General features: G+C 40.5%; 2 protein-coding genes across 6 annotated transcripts in view; both read right to left on the bottom strand.

The window, feature by feature from the left end:
* The window catches only part of LOC108033669 (fasciclin-3), a 73,887-nt gene that overhangs the window by 11,592 nt on the left and 44,685 nt on the right, over positions 1 to 17,610 (bottom strand). The gene's annotated exons all lie outside the window — the stretch shown is intronic.
* On the bottom strand, positions 2,043 to 3,381 carry LOC108033671 (myeloblastin). The gene is made up of 3 exons (XM_017108115.3): positions 3,095 to 3,381; positions 2,766 to 3,039; positions 2,043 to 2,706 (listed from the first exon to the last, which is right to left on the bottom strand). Exons 1-3 carry the CDS (start codon positions 3,313 to 3,315, stop codon positions 2,278 to 2,280), a joined length of 924 nt encoding a protein of 307 aa, XP_016963604.1. The 5' UTR covers positions 3,316 to 3,381; the 3' UTR covers positions 2,043 to 2,277.

Raw genomic sequence — 17,610 nt, 5'->3', positions numbered from 1 at the left:
AAAATCGGGTCAGCCAGCTGGCCGGGTAATGTGAAACTTTTCGACCGCCCCACGAGATGTCGTTTAACTTTTGACAATTGAATTGTGAGTGATTTCTTTTTTTTGCGCTGTAAGCAGACTCCTTTTTCTGCTTGTGATATTTTTATGTGACGCCCCCGCAGTCTTTTTGTTTCAGTTTTTTATTCACACTGGAATTTGTAGACCCTATAAAACCACTTAGGGTTCTGAAAGGGCCGCCTGAAATCCCTCCGAGAACTTTTGCTGCAACTTGGATTTTCAGAGTCCAGAGTCAGCAAAAATCGTTTCACACTTTCGCCCGCAAATAAAAACGGGGATTGCAACAAACTGTGGCTCGAGTTCCGAAAAAATGGAGCAAAAAGAGTGGGGAAAACGTGGAAGTTGAAGTTGGACAATGTCACATTCACAGCTATGAAAACAAACGCCGGAATTCGAGACGTTGCATCGACTAGAGATGAGTTCGTGATTTAACACGGATAGGAAATTGTATTAAAGACTTAGAAAATTACATTTTATACAAATTTTAATGTTTTTTAATGAGCTTGTATTTACGAAAACATATTTGTCATAATTCCACAAAAAAATATTATTATATTTGTAAGAGTTTTGCTGGTTAAAGTTTATGAAATGCTTTTTGTGCGACCTTACGCGCTCACCTCTACCCTCGACATACGCTCCATATCCATGAGCTTATTCACAGCACAAATCTATTTTTTATCCATTCCCCCTGCTGCTGGTGATATTTATTTATTTAGCCTTTTTTCGCCGGCAACATTTTCGGTGGACCATTGGCGTCCTCTGGGTTGGATTCACAGATCCCAACTGGAAGCTCCTTCTCCGTTGTGCCCCATGTTTTATTTGATGCCATGTCTGCAGTTTTCAGAGCAACGTTTGTCCAGTTCAGTGGTCTTGCCTCAACGGAAACGTTGCCCCAACTTTAAGTGATTTTGTGTTGTTGCTGGTCCATGTGTGTGGCCATAGAAATCATTTCACTTCACTTTTCCCCTCTATAAATTGTACAAATAGATTTAATTTAATGCCCTCACTCCTCCCAATAAAAATCAACTTTGGTCTGGCAGTCCATATCGATGCATCGCCCCAGCCCCCTGTTGTGGCTATTGTTTCCTATATTTTGGCCACGTTAGCGTCTTTTGGTTGGAACGTGATTTAACTTGAATTTGAGGCTCGGATGCTCTAATTTTTCAACCACAGTTTTAGTTGGGTATAGTGTAAAGTTAAGGAAGGCACAGTGGAATACAAGATCTTTAAATAAATTTTATAAATCCAATAATAACAGTTTTTTAAAAGCTAAAAAAGGTAGAAGTGTGTTTGCTTATAATCTAATACCAAATTAAAAATCAAGGTAGATTTTTATAGATTTCATTTTATTTTCCCTAAGAAATTTCCCACTCTATCCCATTATTTCAATCAACATTTTGTTGATTTCAAAAGAGAGAACAGAGGCAAATCCAGCACAGATGTCTGGGCTGCTGTCTACCACAAATTGGTATGCATTTTCAGCACTAAAAAGGAAAATCAAATGCTGTGCGCTCGATTACACGAACGATTGTGTATGCATTCGGCGAGCTTATCATCCAGGCCATTATATATCGCTTGGCTGGTAATTTTCAATTTATCAGCATCGATTTATCAGCTTTTGTGATACGAGTACCAGCTACCTGCACTGGGGCAATTGCAGAGCAACAAAAAAGATAATTACTACTGATTTATGGCTGGCTTTCCATCCGACGACTGACAGCGAGTCTTGAACCCGAAGTCAATGGGAGTTGGGCAACAAGAGTTCAGCGCCAAACTTGTTATTGCTAACTTCTGGCTTTTCTTTTTCGGCCAGCATTATCGCGTGTGTGTGCAATTTCTTTTTACCTTTACGGGTTGGTTTTTATCCGACGTTTCGTGGCCATTAATAATGATTGGTTGTTACATCAAATTGCCGTGTCGCGGCCTTTTACTTTTTCTTGACCAATTTTCTATTTATTATTGAGATTATTTACGGCCTTTATCAATCATGTTTTATGTTCAAAATTTATTAAGTTTTTTCGGCAGTTTGTTTTCTCTGTGATTAATGCATAAGTGCAAAAGTGTTAGGCAGCAACCGAAAATGTTATTGTTGAGTTGAATGGAAAGTGTGGTTTTTTTTCAGGGGGAAAAGTGAACGTGACATTTGCCACACGTGGCACACAGGTGCATAGCAGGCGAAAGTTTCCAAGGGTTTTCCTCAATTTTTCATTAATCGCAGGCTTAGAGGCTGGTAATTTTTCCTTTTTCGAGAGACTTTGATATCCACTGGCTGCCGCAGGTGAAAGTTGCCCAAAAACAGATGAGAAAAGCGGAGGAAAATATCCATTTATAATGTGGCCGCAGCTCCACTCCCTGAGATATCATTTTCCGCATCCAGCTGGTGTAGAAAGACACGTCGCTGAAGAAAACCGGATCCGGACTCGAGCAATTAACGGCGCCCAGGGCAATCCCATAGAGCTGGCCATCGCAGAATAGTGGACCACCGAAATCGGTGGTGCAAACAAGGTGTTCCAAAGACTTGACACAAATCAGATCTGCATTGTCCTCCACAGTCTCCCTCAGATCTTTCTTGGCATTCAGACACTCCGCAAATGGTCGCAGTTCCACATTAACAAATAACATATTATGAAATGATCCAAATCTCTGTCTCTAAGGAGGTATTTTCGTTTCATAGTTCATAAGTCCCCGGCTATTTGATAGATACCCACTCGTATGCCAAAGTTTCCTCCAACGGTCTTGCAGTCATTGCCCACCTCCAGAGATGCATTTCCAATGACAGCTCTTGCCAGATGATAGCCATCAAATTTGATAGTCCTCTTCAGCTTGATAACTGCTATGTCATCTTGCTTGTTTCTACTATAATAAGGATGGATAGCCATGCTCTGAATCTCAACCAGAAACTCCTCTGGCTCTGGGCTTTTGAAGACAGCCGCGCAGAGGGCCACCACAATCCGCTTTGGGTTCATCATCATACCTTTTTTACTAGTTAAGGGCACCGAAATAAGGTTATACTGTAGGTATTTATTGGTGTACCCACTCTGTGATGCAATGTGCTGAGGTAAGCACATGACGACTGGTTAGGATCACTCCAGTACAGAAGTGATTGTCTCCAGGAATGTGAATATACTTGCGGGTCCGCAACGAAACTAGATACGAACTAAGATGGCTATAAGCTGGTTCCGGATACTGATCACTTGTGGTTATATTTTCAAGCAAAACCAGTGGAACTTGCAACAGCAAAAAGGAGAAGAGCCACATTTATGAAATTAGTTTTTGTTAAAACAGAAATGACAGACAACTCGGAGATTCTTAGTCAAACATGATACTTAGTTTATTTTCCAAATAACTTACTCACAAGCTCGTTAAAAGCGAGTTGTGACTTATTAATTCGAATATGCATAAAATAATACTTGTTAATGCTTAGGAAATTACATTGCAAATCATATCCAATTCCGGATTTCTGCTCCCACTCAATCAATAAAATAGATGCGTACATTTAGTTCGTTGGGAGCTGCTAAGTTTTCACTTTCCAATCGTCAGCATGGAATTTGCATTATTTATGCCCCAATTTAAGTTTCCCTTTACAAGGCAAACATTCCACATTTGTTTTCTCAATTACAGACGCTCGGGCATTTAAACGGCAGAGATTTATTTGAGTCCTGCCACAGAGGACAACAAAGTGAGACAACTTCCACATCCCCAGCAGACATTCCCATCTGTCAGTTAATTAATGCGAACGAGACAATGAGGTTCCCTGGTCCAAGCCATTTGCAACTTGCATTTGGCACTCCACTTTTCGATGAGCTTATGTGCGTCTTATTGTAATTACCCGACAATGAAGTCAAGTGGCGTTGGCAAGACGGGGCAGAATGCTAGCATATTTGAGGGGACCCCCTGAATGCCGAATGCTTATTAAAGTCCGAGAAATATTATCATAATTAATGCCCCGACCAGAAGTGCAAAACGGACCGCAAAACTTTGTCCACGTCTCCAGCTGGAAATTTATGCTAAGTTCTGGATTATTATACAATGGCATGGACCACAGATTGTGTACATGCGATTGTATCGAACACTAAGGTGGAGAGCGTTAAAGTTGGCACTGGACATGTGATAAATATTGCGGTCCATACTTCTCATAAATTCAACAGCACCATTACAAAACTGCAGCCAGCAATTTATATAATTCGCCAGCGTTGTGCAACATGTTACTGGCCAAATTAATATGCGGCCGTCTGCTTGTGCAACTCGCTTTCTGGCCTTAACCCTTTAAGGAGCTTATACAAATTGTGACGATGACAGCGTCTGCCAAACTGGCGAGGACAGGAATAACATATTCCAGACCAGACGAAGGTTGCCTAATTTAATGCATAAAACGCACACGCAAGCAACAGACGTGGCTGAAAAGCTCATGAGGGGTGGGAAAGGAGTACTACCCTGTAAGATAAGTTCAAATATATTTTTGGAAATTTATAAATCAAAGTTTAAAGTAAAAAATCAACTCCACGGCGACCATTTCTTAGGATAATTAATACTACCCCACGAAGGTTATTTTAGGTTTTTTATTTGTATAACTTAATTTTGTTAACCGACGCTGCAAATGGGTTTAAAAAAATATTAAAAAAAATGTTGTCAAGCGTTTTAAAATTTATATATATTTTTTTTGACAAGAATAGGTTGTTTAAAATAATTCTTGGGCGAAGTGAACCGAAATTCGAGCGCACCTCGTAAGCACCTCCTAGAACATTAAGTTAACCCACACAGACGCCCCACAGCGAAGCCGCCTTTAAACCATCTAGAGACGAGGGAAACAGCAGGATCCCCAGCCAAGCGGAGTATAAATTAACATAATTTTCATATACACGCGCCAAAAGCTGCAACCACACCTAAACCTAGCCGAAGGATCCAGGATCCACGCCCAACGCCCCGTTGAATTATACAAAAAGTGATGGGGAAAAAATAAAGAAAAGGAAAACCTTAAGACATATGAATTTCATAAGTAAAGTGAAAAAATATCAAAGAAAGTGTGTGAGTGTGTTTTGGGGAGGATGAGACAATGACAGGGTCCCACCCAAATGACAGTTATTAATATAAACGCAAAAAACTGTCTCGAAATTGTTGCTGCCTACTTTTTACAAGGATAAATACTGGAAGGCCGCCAAGTGTCGCCAGTGATTTGCGAGACATTTATCAAACCGCCGAGAAATTATGCAGACAGCCTGAAATTTCGCCCAGCCAAAGGTAGATAAAGTCAACTGAAATGCCATAAACATAGAGCTAGACGTCGCCGGTGCTCATAAAAAGTGTCTGCGAGTGGGTTTTAATTGTTTTTCCTTTCGCTGACATTTTCACAGGATGTTAGGGCAGGGCGAACCTGTCTCGAGCCACAAAATAAATTGATTTGTGGTCTTGGCCTCATAATTTATGGGCTTTCCTGGGGGGAAAGCGAGTAGAATGGTGAATGCGAAATTTGACAAATGGCGGGAAATCAGAAAATGGCAGCCCTCGCCCCCAAAAAACAGAAAAGTTCTCCTTGTAAATGCTAACGAAACTGACATTAATTTTATGTTGCTGGCAAGCAAAATCAATTAATTATTCCTGTTGTCAATTGTGCTGAGAAGGAATACCTACAGATATATACTATTGATTTGTATTGGTGTTGACATATCCTTGGGGGAATGTCTGACTGTTTTGGTCTGTTCTTAACGGGCGACTTGAATTTGTGGGTAATTAAAGGCACGACTTTGCGATTGGGAGAATAAAATAGAATAGAGAACAAATATTTTTCAAAGTAAGTAAATCCAAATGTTGCTATAAAAATTTTTATTTACTTTCTCCTTTTTTGAAAAGGTTTATTTATTTGCTTTAAATCTGTTTTAAATGCTTACAAAATTCTATTCAGTTCTTTAATGCGGAAAAAGTACAAATCCATCAACCTGCTTGATCATATTTTGCCACATCCATCACCTAACGCTTGATTGCCCATACAATTAACGCGGTCAAATTTTATGTGGCATTTTTTCTGTTTAAAGTTGAACTTTTTATCTTGACGTAAAGCTCCATATGCGCGTCACAGTTTAATTGCATAATTAATATGCAAAACTAATTTGTATGCTAAGTACGTTATTATTTATATTTGCAATTTCTTTTTCATTTATTTGCGCAAGAGCACATAAAAGAAATTGCTTGGCCATGAGTAAGAGCTTAACGGTTATGTTTTAACGGTTGGCTGGCCCATATGTGTCTTTGAACCCTCGTCGGGCTTTAAGTTTTCAAAGTTTATGTGCAAAACAAATGTGTTTCTCTTTGGGTTTACTTTTCGCACTGATCTGCTGACGGATGTGGCGATACAGAATGAGTCAGTCTTTTTCGACTGACCCAAAATTCTGGAAAGAGAGGGGCTTTTCTTTTTTTGCTAATTGCTTGTCAACGTTTTTGGCACGTTTGAAATGGTTTGCTAATTAAAGCATAAAATATTATGCTGACAATGGCAGAGTGCTGAACTTTGCGGCTAAAATAAAAGTTTGCCTAAACTTTGACAAGATCAACTTTTTGCCCCGCCTTCTGTTTGCCTTTCGTCTTTAATTTAATTGCCCTGTGTGCATTTCTTGGCCACTTGAAGAGACTTTGAAAACAGTTTGGCAACTAAGCGCTTTCCACAAAATACAAAATCAACAACGCCAGCTGAATGCAACATTTGTCGGCGTCCCTGACTCGGTTTTCATTCACATGCAAATGTGTGAGAGATAAGTGGGAAACATGTTTTTCCCAGACCAACAAAACCCAAGCCCCAAGGCTGAGAGTTGTCCAATGCATCGGCAGTGCAGTATTAGAAGACGTGGCTTGTCTTCATCCAAGGTTAGCCACTTCAGCTCCCAGACTTTTCAATCGCCTTTAACTGCCGATTAACTTGGCTTTAAATATTCACACACCTACAAACGGCTGGGGAAACCTCATTTATTAAATACTTTTTATCTGCCGCTTAACGGATACATTTTAAATGACAGACGCACAAAAAATGGCACCTTCTGGTAATTCAAGTTTATTAATAATATTTTCATATTAACTCTGCAAATATTGTAACAAAAAATAATATATATTTAATGCAGGCCTGCTGTATTATTAATATGCATTGGCAGACTGGCCGGACCTACGGTATGAATTATATGCCACTTGCATTTATAATTCATAAGCTGTGTTGACATAATCTAACCAAATAAAATGGCCAGACATATCTTTCGCTGAGCATGGATAACGCTCTGAGTTAGAAGAATACAACATTTTAAAATTAATAAATATAGGTTATTACTTTACAGTTTTCAAAAACTTCAACAAAAAAAAAAAACTAATTTAAGCTCCTCAAATATTTATTCATCCTCCGAAATATTTATTATTTATAGAAAACTTTGGAATTAAAATTTTAAAGATTAATTTCGGGAGAAGCTTTGTCTAAAAATTCTAAATACTTTTTTTGGAAAACCTCCAAGTTATTTTACCTGGATTATTTATCACAGAAATATTCAAGGAGGTGGAACCTTTCGCTGGGTCGGTAATTAAAATCTTATCTCTCTGCCGGTCTCCAGAGGGGTCACTCATTCGCCAGAAAGCTGAGGTGACGACAAATGTGTGCGATGCCCTGGGGCTGACAGGGGTTAAAGTGCGATACCTTGGGCCGGGGTTAAGTTTTGCCTCGCTGCGCCCATTTAACCTCTGGGTTTGTGTGTGGCCACGGGCAAACATAATTGAAATCATAAATAACGAATTATGTTGTGAAAGTTGAGCCGGGGATATCAGCAGCAGAAGCAGCAAGAGCAGCCACAGAATGAGGCAAGGTTTGTTTAGTCAACTTTTTCTCCTACAGCTTCAGTTTCACACTTTTTGCATAATTATGACATGCCCGGGAAGCGTCTACAGAGGTGGGAGTTTAAGTTGTCCGAGTTGCTGGCTAATTATGCAAGCCCAGCGCAAGCCGAAAGATTTATTATGATGGAATAACTTTTTAATGCAACCGGGAAGGGGCGAAGATGGGCGCTCAGGATTTGCCAGGTGGATCTCTAATTAAAAGCTCCGGTGTTTTAAAAAATTTTATGATTTTGTTTGACATGCCTCAAGGCCAATTTCCCGCTGTCTGCCTGTATACGTGGGTGCTCGTCCTGTTTTAGTTAAGAGGCTGAGTGATAAATGCGAGGGGAATAAAGTTTATTTTTTAACACCGCCGGCAAGGCAAAGTGTTTTTAATTAATGACGTTGGTGCTTCCTGCGTTTGCAGCCCATTGAATGTCAATAAAAGTGCATTAAATTGCAATTATGCTGCTGCTTTTGCTGACAACACACCCGAGAAGTATTGAAAATTGAGCATTCAACAGTCTGATAAATGGCTGTGGTTATTTCGTCAGCCGGCCTACTGGGCGTATGCTTGCTGTTTGCTCTTACAAAACCTTTTTGCTCGCCTCCTTTTCTGTTTACAATTTTTTTTTTAATTAAAGCAAAGTCAACTTTCAGTTGTCCGAGGGAGGGACAACCACAAAGTGCAAAAGTGCATTAAAAATGCGTGTTATATTGGCTTCATGTGTTGTCCAAGTGGTTAATATGGCAGCTTGACTTAAACACTTTTTTCGTCTTTTTGTCTCTTTTGTCTTCCAGTTAAATGCAGTTCTGTAAACTTTACTGAATGTTTTCTCTTCTCAATTGGTAGAAAAAATGATTGTTTACCGAAATTTTCAAAGGGAGGCTATTATACTGGATCTTAAAAAATATATTTACAAATTTTAGTCCCTTGATTAACTGGAAAATCAGGTCTTCCAATCATGACTTCCATTTGCCAGCTTCTGCCCATTAAATATTCCTCTCGTCTTGGCCCACGTTTAGAAGATAATTAATTGCAGAACATTTGTTGATGTTCGCTCTGCCAAAAACTTGTTTCATGTCTTTCAGCCCGTTTCCGTTTCCGATTCCCAGAACTTACTGCAGATTTCCTTTGGCAACACGCTGAACACGTCTGCGCTGGGAAAATGAAAAGTGGCTGGCAGTTGTGAAGTAAACCGAATTACTAAATATCTCCACCGGCTATAAGGGATTGCCGGGAATGCATACCTGAGAGAGCCCGCAGATTGCCGAGCCCGAAATTGCTATGAAGTCCTGCTTATTTACGTTGATTTCGAGCGGAAAACGTTTGTCGCCAAATTTCATTTCAGCTCGCTTCAATTCGATTCGATTGACATTAATTAATGATTGTTTCCAGTCGCCTTCGCTTACAGCTAGAGCATTGATTTACGTTGTCATCGATTCCCCTGGTCGCCTTATTATTATGCTGGCACAGCGACAATTCTCCGACCGCCGACCAGCAGAATGAGTGGAGACCGCCATCCCATCGCCATGGACGACGGGAATTGCTGGGACGGGTGTTAATGATGATGAGCTACTCCAGGTCCCTGTCGATTTAACACTCAAAAAAAAAATGCTGCTAGCTTTGTGTACGTTTTTGTGAAAAAATATACTACAAAAATATACCTCAGAGCTCCAGATATAAAATCTATGAACACTTTTTTAAATCATTTTAGAATTGTTACAACATTTGTTTACCTATCTTTTGTAAATATCTACTTCAACGCCTGGTTCAAAAATATAGCAACTAGCATATACTACTAATATTTAAGAAATTCTGAAAAAATAGTAATTTTTCCGAGTGCATATCTCTGCTCTTGTTGCCTTAATACCCCATTCTGGCAAATCTCAATTGTGGTACGGCTTCGTGCCAAGTTTCGGTAATTATAGTGCAAGCCAGTACCAGTTTGGACTTAGCATCCCGACAGGGAAGCAATATTTAATTATGGTTTGGGTCCGGAGTTGAGGTCGAGGCTATGGAAACGCTTCCGATTCCGATTCCGATTCCGATTCGGTCTTTTGTGGCCTCTGCCACCGGCTGTGAGTGGGTGTCTGGCAGTTTATCAATCAAATGGCAATTTGGTGATTAGCATTTAACCATAGCTACTTCCATTAGCCAAAACACCAGACAATTGAAAAGTCAGCACTGGCAATTCGACTAAAAGCCTGCGAACTATTAATCTCCTAATAGCCAGGGACCTGCGAGGGCATTAAGAATTGAAAGCAGGTCGCCCGAGATTTTTATATAGAGTTTATCGCTTCGATTAGCTAATCGGATCGGGTGGGAAACAAACAATGTGCTGGTATATTGTTTGCATATTTCATGACCTTTGACAACAATCAACCAGGAGTGGAAAATCCCCGAAAGGGGGATTTGCTTACCCATTTGGGGGAGGGGGAAAAGCTTTCAGCTATCACCGAGCAAATCCTTGTGGATTTTCCAGGACTTTACTGACTTGCATTTCTATGCAGGGCATGCCACTCTTCGAAAGGGAAATGGAGCCGTAATAAATGTCAGTTCTTCCCAGGGAATACCCCGACTTTATGGCGGTTGAGGTGAGGGTAAATCTTGGCGAATAATGCGATACCTTACTCAAGAATTAACGCTAAAGCTCTGCAGTGTCTCTATACACCTCATATTATATTCAAGTTATAAAATAAGAAATTTATACATTAAATTTTAAATACATTTCAATTTGATTAAACAAAAGTCCTTCCATCCCTTCCCACACCCAGACTAAGATATAAACACTTCACACTGCGTTGAATTTTCCCTGCATTGCTCTTTCCCCCTGATCGGATGCAAGACGCCCTAGAAAATTTGCATAATTTTAAATTAAACAGTTCACGAAAAAAATGAAGTTTTCATTTAGCAATTGCAGCGCAAGGCATTTGATTTTTAAATGAAGACAGCCAGCTGCGCACACAAGTGTTCAGGGGTGTGTCCATTCAATTTTAAGGGGGTTCCCGGATAGGGGATTGAAAAGGGCCAGTGGCCGGGGGTAGTTCACCCTAATTATGCCAGAGTGTGTAAAGTCAGGCGGCAGAAATTCGAGCGCTCCGAATTATGTCATCAGGGAAAGCGGAAAATGAACAAAGCAAAAAAAAAGGAGCAGAAATCCATTCTCTCAGTCTTTTGTGATTAGCTTGGTCATTTGGAAATTGAGACGTCAAGAGGGCCTCGGGCTTCTTGCCCGGATTGTATCGGGGGTTTTCGGCTACTTACGGGTTGGATTTAACAGCCACAACAATGGCAGGGAAAAGTTTTCCTCTTCTCCACGTTACCTGGGGCGAAATAGCTGGAAAAGTGTCAGCTGTTGTGGCGGGCGAAGGAAAAAACAGAGAAAATGCAAACAGGTGCTGTCTGCATCCAACTTTGAAACAATCTGCCAGCTTTCCCACTCCGCTCCGTTGAAATTGCATTTTAGCTAATGTTTGTCTGGGCCTGCACTTTGCGCTCGGTTTCAATTACATTTCCACAATGACAGCTAATGACTTTAAATAGTTTGCTAGTGGGGCAGTACAAAATTTGAACATTTGCGCGGCCTCTTTTGGCTTTTGTTGAAAATTTGGAAATTCGATTAAAGGCTTGGGCCGGAAAGTGGGCGGCATTAGAATAAGCCCACAATAGGGGATAAATTTAGTGAAGTGTTAATGAGATTAGTTTCTTGTGAATGCGAATTGCGACTAAATTTTCTGGGTCTTTGTTTATAGCTTAATTATGTAGGTACATTATGCAATAATTGTTTTGATGCATGACTGAGCGATCAAATAACGTAATTTAAATGAATTGGGGGAAAGGAGTAATGTGGCTGATAGCCAGAAATTTGTATTAGCGCTTTTAAATTGAACAGAACAGAAATAGTATGCGCTACAACCTCCAATACGAACTAATTAGTGATTTTGGTTGCTATTATTAGCAACGAAACAAATGTATATTTTTATTAGATCCGGTATTTGTGAAATTGAAAAAGATAAGGGTGCTCTACTTTTTGCAATACTATAGACAGCGCTAAGCCCTCAAGTGACCCTTAAGTGACCTCATAAGCCCGGGCCCACCCTGCCAATTGAGCTGTCAATTATCGCCTCGAACAACCCAATTCCGATTCATTGAACAGCGAATACAAAAAATAACAATAATAACAGTCAAGCTGAGTTTGCTAATCCCACCTAACGAGAGGATCGGAGGGTAGAAAATCCCACTTGGAAGCCAGCCGAAAAAGAGGATTATACGGGGACTTGCTACCTGAATTACGAAACTGACCGAAAAAACCATCGCATACCGAATTCGAGATCATTGTCTGGGGTTTTCCGGAGATCCCGACTTTCTATGAATGAAATGCGTAGAGCACCACAATGGGACATATGTAACTGCCAGTTTCGAAAGCATTGTGCAATACGCATGATAAATGTCCCTAAAGCGAGTGTGAGGAATAATTCCGGCTAATGGTCATTGTTATATGCAGGCTACTGCTCCGGCGTTCATTTGTCTATTTGAAATGCGGATTTAGAATGTGCCATGCGTCCCTCCATTCGCTTCCTGTTCCATATAAACTCCTCACTCTCGCCCTGCCGTCCTTGATTTATTATTAAATCCGTACATGGTTATTAGTTTTTCTTTTCCTTCTTGCAGAGGTAATAATTTTCCAAACTCTACGTATGCACCCCTGCGGTCCTTTTGGCATAGGAAATAAAAAGGAACCCCCTGTTCTCAACGCCGTTTCGGCGCTAAATTTGATTTATATACATTTGATTGTATATATTTGTTGCCGCCTCCTGGCTACCCTTAGCGTCCTTCCTATCCCTCCCTGTTTTCCCCCTTTCGGGTGTTTTTCGCTAATGAATTCAAATGTGTGCGTAATTGAGTTATTAAAATTTCAGTGAGCACGCAGTAAGACCCACTGGGTTGGCATTTGAAAAAAATACACATACGCGCATTCAAGGAATTTCAATTTGGAAATACTTTAGAGGCGTTCAAGTAAGGATTTTCGCTAGATTTACAATAGCAAATGTTGTAGCTTAATTTATGACCGAGTCCAATGCAATTTATCTTTTTGAAATGGTTTCGGTACCGCATGGAAATAAAGGGTGGATTGGTGCATAGGAATAGAACAGGTAGAGAAATATTTTAATCTCAAATGTATGGTTCCGGGAGACATTTAAAATAAATAAAGTATGTTATTACACAACGTGTTAATAGTTAATAACTTGAATCAGACGATGTCAATTTAAACCAACCTTTGCAACAAAAGAGTATTTTAACGAAATCTAGACCCTCAACTATTTTAGCCACTACTCGTTGCAATATATCAAGTACAATTTTATTGAATTTACGTAGAAGTGCAATTTGGCCGTTTTCAAACCAAAAGCACGCCAATTGTCACAGCAATCATTCACCTTTTTACCTCTTGCTGCCCCACTGAATAATTCGCAGCCAATAATTCCCCTTAAATACGGTCGCTTAAATTATAGATCAGTCGATGAGCTCTTCAGGAAAAAATAAGCCTGTGCCGAACAAAACCAAACCGAACTAGCCGAATGTGAAAAATGTTTCGTTAGCTCCACAAATATGTGAAAATGACTTTTCATTTTTTTGCGCGCCCACATTTTCGCATTGGTAGTATATTTGGGGTAAATTGTTCGGGTTTTTCCTTTATGACTCCTGTTGTTGTGCATCAATTGGCGCCACAAATTTTGTGCTGTTTTTTCCCCTCCGTTCCGTTTTTTGTCGTTGTTTTTTTTTGAAAATTTTTTATGGGCCATTTAAAGAGCGCCATGGGAATTCTCGGGGGCTTTGAGATCCAGTCGGATTATTCACTGTGCGAACGTGGGCTGGCAAACAAATATTAACCTCTTTTTTGCACACATGCACATGTATTATTCAGTCCCACTCCCAGAGATCGGCAAATATTATATTTGGGAATTGAGCGGGGTTAAATCTATATAATAATTTGGCGCGCTCTTGATTTTCACGGCACTTCTAATTCTCGAGTGCGGAATAAAAAGGGGTTGCCGCCGGCGTAGAGTAAAACCCATAATTTGGCTTAATAGTTTTTGCAATTACCCGAAAGGGTTCCGGAAAATAACCCTCCCAGGGCCGGCCGGAAGTGCCGCTGGAGAGCCGTGGAAGTGGAGTGGCTAAACAGGATGAGGAAGTGAAGGAAGTGGCAGTGGAAACAGCCTGTTTATGCGTGAAATTCGCCAGGCGTCAGGACATTTGTCAAGCAGGGGGTTCCGAGGGGGGTAACTACTTCGAAGGGCAGGAATCCGTCGAGCCCCTGTCAATTATGAATTTATTATGGTCCACGATTGCCTCTGTCTGTGTTGTTTGGGTAATTACCGTCAGGAGTGTAATTTCAGCGTTTGACAGTAAAGGAGAGTCAGCCAGCAGCTGGCAAAATAAAATGATTGAATGGTTCACGAAATAGGGAATGTGGAAATTGATCAAGGTAAATACAAACAAATCGGAGTCGACAGATAATAAGGGAAGCTATACAAGACTCTTTAGTAGGTTTGGAAAGTGTGTATACATGGTAAGACTCACTCAGCTTATCATTTGATACCTTAATGGATTGCACTACCAAAGGTGTAAGACCCAGCAAAAAATATTTAAGAAACATGACAACCACTTCTTTTCTAGGCTTCCACCGAGTGTCTTATTCTTGTGGCACTGCCTCTCTGCTAGTTTCATATTTTTCAACTGCCTTTTACCCACACAGTTTTTCACCGAGTTGAAGTGATTTTCCAGCCGCTCCAGCCACACCTTCGTTGTGCACAAAAACCAAAAATGGTACTCATATTTAGTAAACGTTTATCTTGTTCATTGATTTTCCTTTCCACATAGAACACCCTTGAAACTGGAGTTTTTCCCCACTCTTTGCTCTGGTTTATTGTGGACTGTTTGAAGAGCCTCTCCAGCGCCTCTTCTGGCCTCCCTTTTCTACCCTTTCCACACTTCAATTTATGTAGATTTAAAGTGGCAAACTGTATTTGCATTTTAACTTTTTTGTATGGAAGAGCATAAACCACAAGAGTCCCTTTGTGAATGTGTGTGCTGCCGTCGCTACGGCTTCAGAGGGTTAAGGGGCCAGGGCACTTGCTGATTGCTTATTAATTGAACAAATTCATTAATGCCTGCCCTTCTGCGGCACTCATGGTTGGACCTTTTGAGTGGTTTTTTAGTGTTTGAAATGCAACATTGTACTCACGAAACTTCTTAGAAGTTTTGCCCCGACCAAAGAGTTTGACTGGCGTGTAACATTACCTGAAAGTAAACAAGAAGAAAGGGAAATTAGTTTAGTACTAGGTATACATTAGGGGAAAAGTGAATTACAATGAGTAGAGATAAATACAAAGCTGGCAAAAACGTGGCTAGACTCGGACCAAAGACGTAAGGATAAACTCGCAAAACCCACATAGCCGCATATGCACAAGCGCACCGATGGGTCATACATCTCGGCTTATTACATTAATTACTGTGGGGCCGAAACATTTTTGCCCACCTCCCTCCAACGAAAACTTTTGCGGCTTAAGGGAGATATAGAGATACTGCCGCCATATCTCCACTTTTTTCGGGTTTGTTTTGGGTTAATGGCTGCCAGGGGAATCGCGTGCAGCAATACAATTTCATGGAGTTACAGAGTCAGAAACAGGAAAAGAGATCTGCCTGCTAGTGCATAAACAGTCGCGTAAATAGTGCAAAAAATATTCTATGCTTTTAATTTTATTTTATGGCAAAACAAACTAAATAAAATAAAGGCAATGCGCGACACTTTTGGCGGCTGTATGCAAAGCCAACGCCACTGCGGAATTTTTATAGCCCTTCCCTCGCCACAGCGAGCACACCTTATATACACAGGGCTTTAAAGTGCCATCATGAAATATTTCATATGCAAAAAGTAAGGAAAACAGAAAGAGGTGTATGCAACAAAGGCAGGTGCTGGGAAGTGGGAATGCCAACAATGCCACAAACCGTGGCCCAAATGCAGCACCACAGTCAAACTACTCATGTCTGCTTTTCCTGCCGCCGTTTTCGGGTTGATTTTCATTACAAATTACGTTTATTTACAATTGAAGCCAAAAACTGGGCAAACGAAGACCGCAAATATTTTCACAAAATATGAGAGTATTTTCCACGAATTTATTTTACACATTTTGCACTACCAAATTAATGAAGTCACAGTTAGATGATATTTTTGCGCCCGGCCACAGGCTTTCAGCTCTAAAATTTAAGCTCACACAGGTGAGTATTTGGAATTGTTGCGGCCGGAACATTCAAATCAGTTCGGATAGTTTGATTGCCAGCTAAAGCGAATGGAATTTTAAACTGCTATTGGGCGGCGGTTGACAGCATGCCCAGCGGGGGTGGCCGGGCGTGAGATAGAATTTGGAGACCCGGCGTGCTTTTGTTTTTGATTGAAGAGTTGGGCTCGGGCAATTGGTTCGCAAATTTTAACAAGCTCCCAACCGCATTAAGTGATTTAAGCCAATTCAGTATGCTTTTAAAATATTTGTATAAGTAATTTGCCATTATTAACATGTTTTTTTACATTTCAACAAACGGTTTTATTTGTCAATGTCAATGAAATACAAAATACATTTGCCAGATTCTGAGAAAATAATATGCCCCACCAAGCCAGCATCGGTATCTGAGCGATTCATTGTCCTCAGCTTATGTGTTTCTAACCCACATCACTGGTGCTCTGAGCCACCCCGTCTAAGCCACCATTTTTAAAATCCACAAAGTAAAGCTAGGTTTTTGTTTGGTTCTGGTTTACCTTTTTTTGCGGAAAATGGTGCTGTGCAGCCAATAAATTTCCATTTTGTGTTTGTGTGTCGGGGCGCGTCGAATAAATCAAAAATGGTCGCCGCCCCGCCGTGTGAGAGAAATGTGTGACCTATGACCTCAATGCAAATGGAACGCAAAAATATGCCAAGCATTTACCCGAAACATGCTGTAGCACGAACAATTTTAGAGATATGTATTTTATATCCCCCTTTTGAGAGCGACTATTTCAACCCCTATGCAGGAAAAATTTAATTTCCACTGCTGAACGTTTTTCCCTCCATTTGCCCTTTTTTATTTGATAAGGTGGAGATACGGCAAGTTTCTAACCCCGGGGTTGATGTTCACCTCAAGCTGATGTTTACTGTGCTGCCATTTTTTGCCGCCATCGCACGATGTCGCTATGGGTTTATTAAATTTCGCTAGCTCTAATGAAATTTTCGCTTACCAAATTGCGTTTACTTTTACCGTCGAGGGCCGCAGAAACCTGTGATGGTTATTGGGTTTCCTGCGGCTTTTCGGGGTGAACAATCTGCCGCTATCTACCCCACTTCCTCATCACATCCATCAACATCATCATCGCAGAAAGCAAACATCATCGGGCTTAGAGATCCCAATAGCTTCGGTTGCCATTGGCTGCAGTTCGCAAAAAGTTGTCAACATTTTCAGGGGTGGTTTCCACCCCGGCAAGTGTTTCTAAGCCGAATGTTGCAGCGACATCAATGTTGCAGCAACTTTGGTGCAATCGTTTCAGTTGGGGGAAGGGATTTATCTAACGAAGGGTTGCGCTCAACCAAAGCCTTTAAGATTTTATGAAAAATTAAATTTGGTTTTTTAAATTACAAATTACCTTCAGGCTTTGTTTATAGATCAATTAGATCAGAATC

Source organism: Drosophila biarmipes, chromosome 2L, assembly GCF_025231255.1.
Source record: "Drosophila biarmipes strain raj3 chromosome 2L, RU_DBia_V1.1, whole genome shotgun sequence".
Taxonomy (NCBI): Eukaryota; Metazoa; Arthropoda; class Insecta; order Diptera; family Drosophilidae; genus Drosophila; species Drosophila biarmipes.
This window is presented reverse-complemented; position numbering and strand designations above follow the sequence as displayed.

What these genes read in the sequence shown, in the direction of transcription:
- LOC108033671 (XM_017108115.3), bottom strand. Translation starts at nt 3,315, where the DNA reads ATGTGGCTCTTCTCCTTTTTGCTGTTGCAAGTTCCACTGGTTTTGCTT. An exon ending in TCAGCACATTGCATCACAGA is followed by an intron (nt 3,040 to 3,094) that starts GTGGGTACACCA and finishes GCCCTTAACTAG; the next exon opens with TAAAAAAGGTATGATGATGA. An exon ending in GAGGAAACTTTGGCATACGA is followed by an intron (nt 2,707 to 2,765) that starts GTGGGTATCTAT and finishes ATACCTCCTTAG; the next exon opens with AGACAGAGATTTGGATCATT.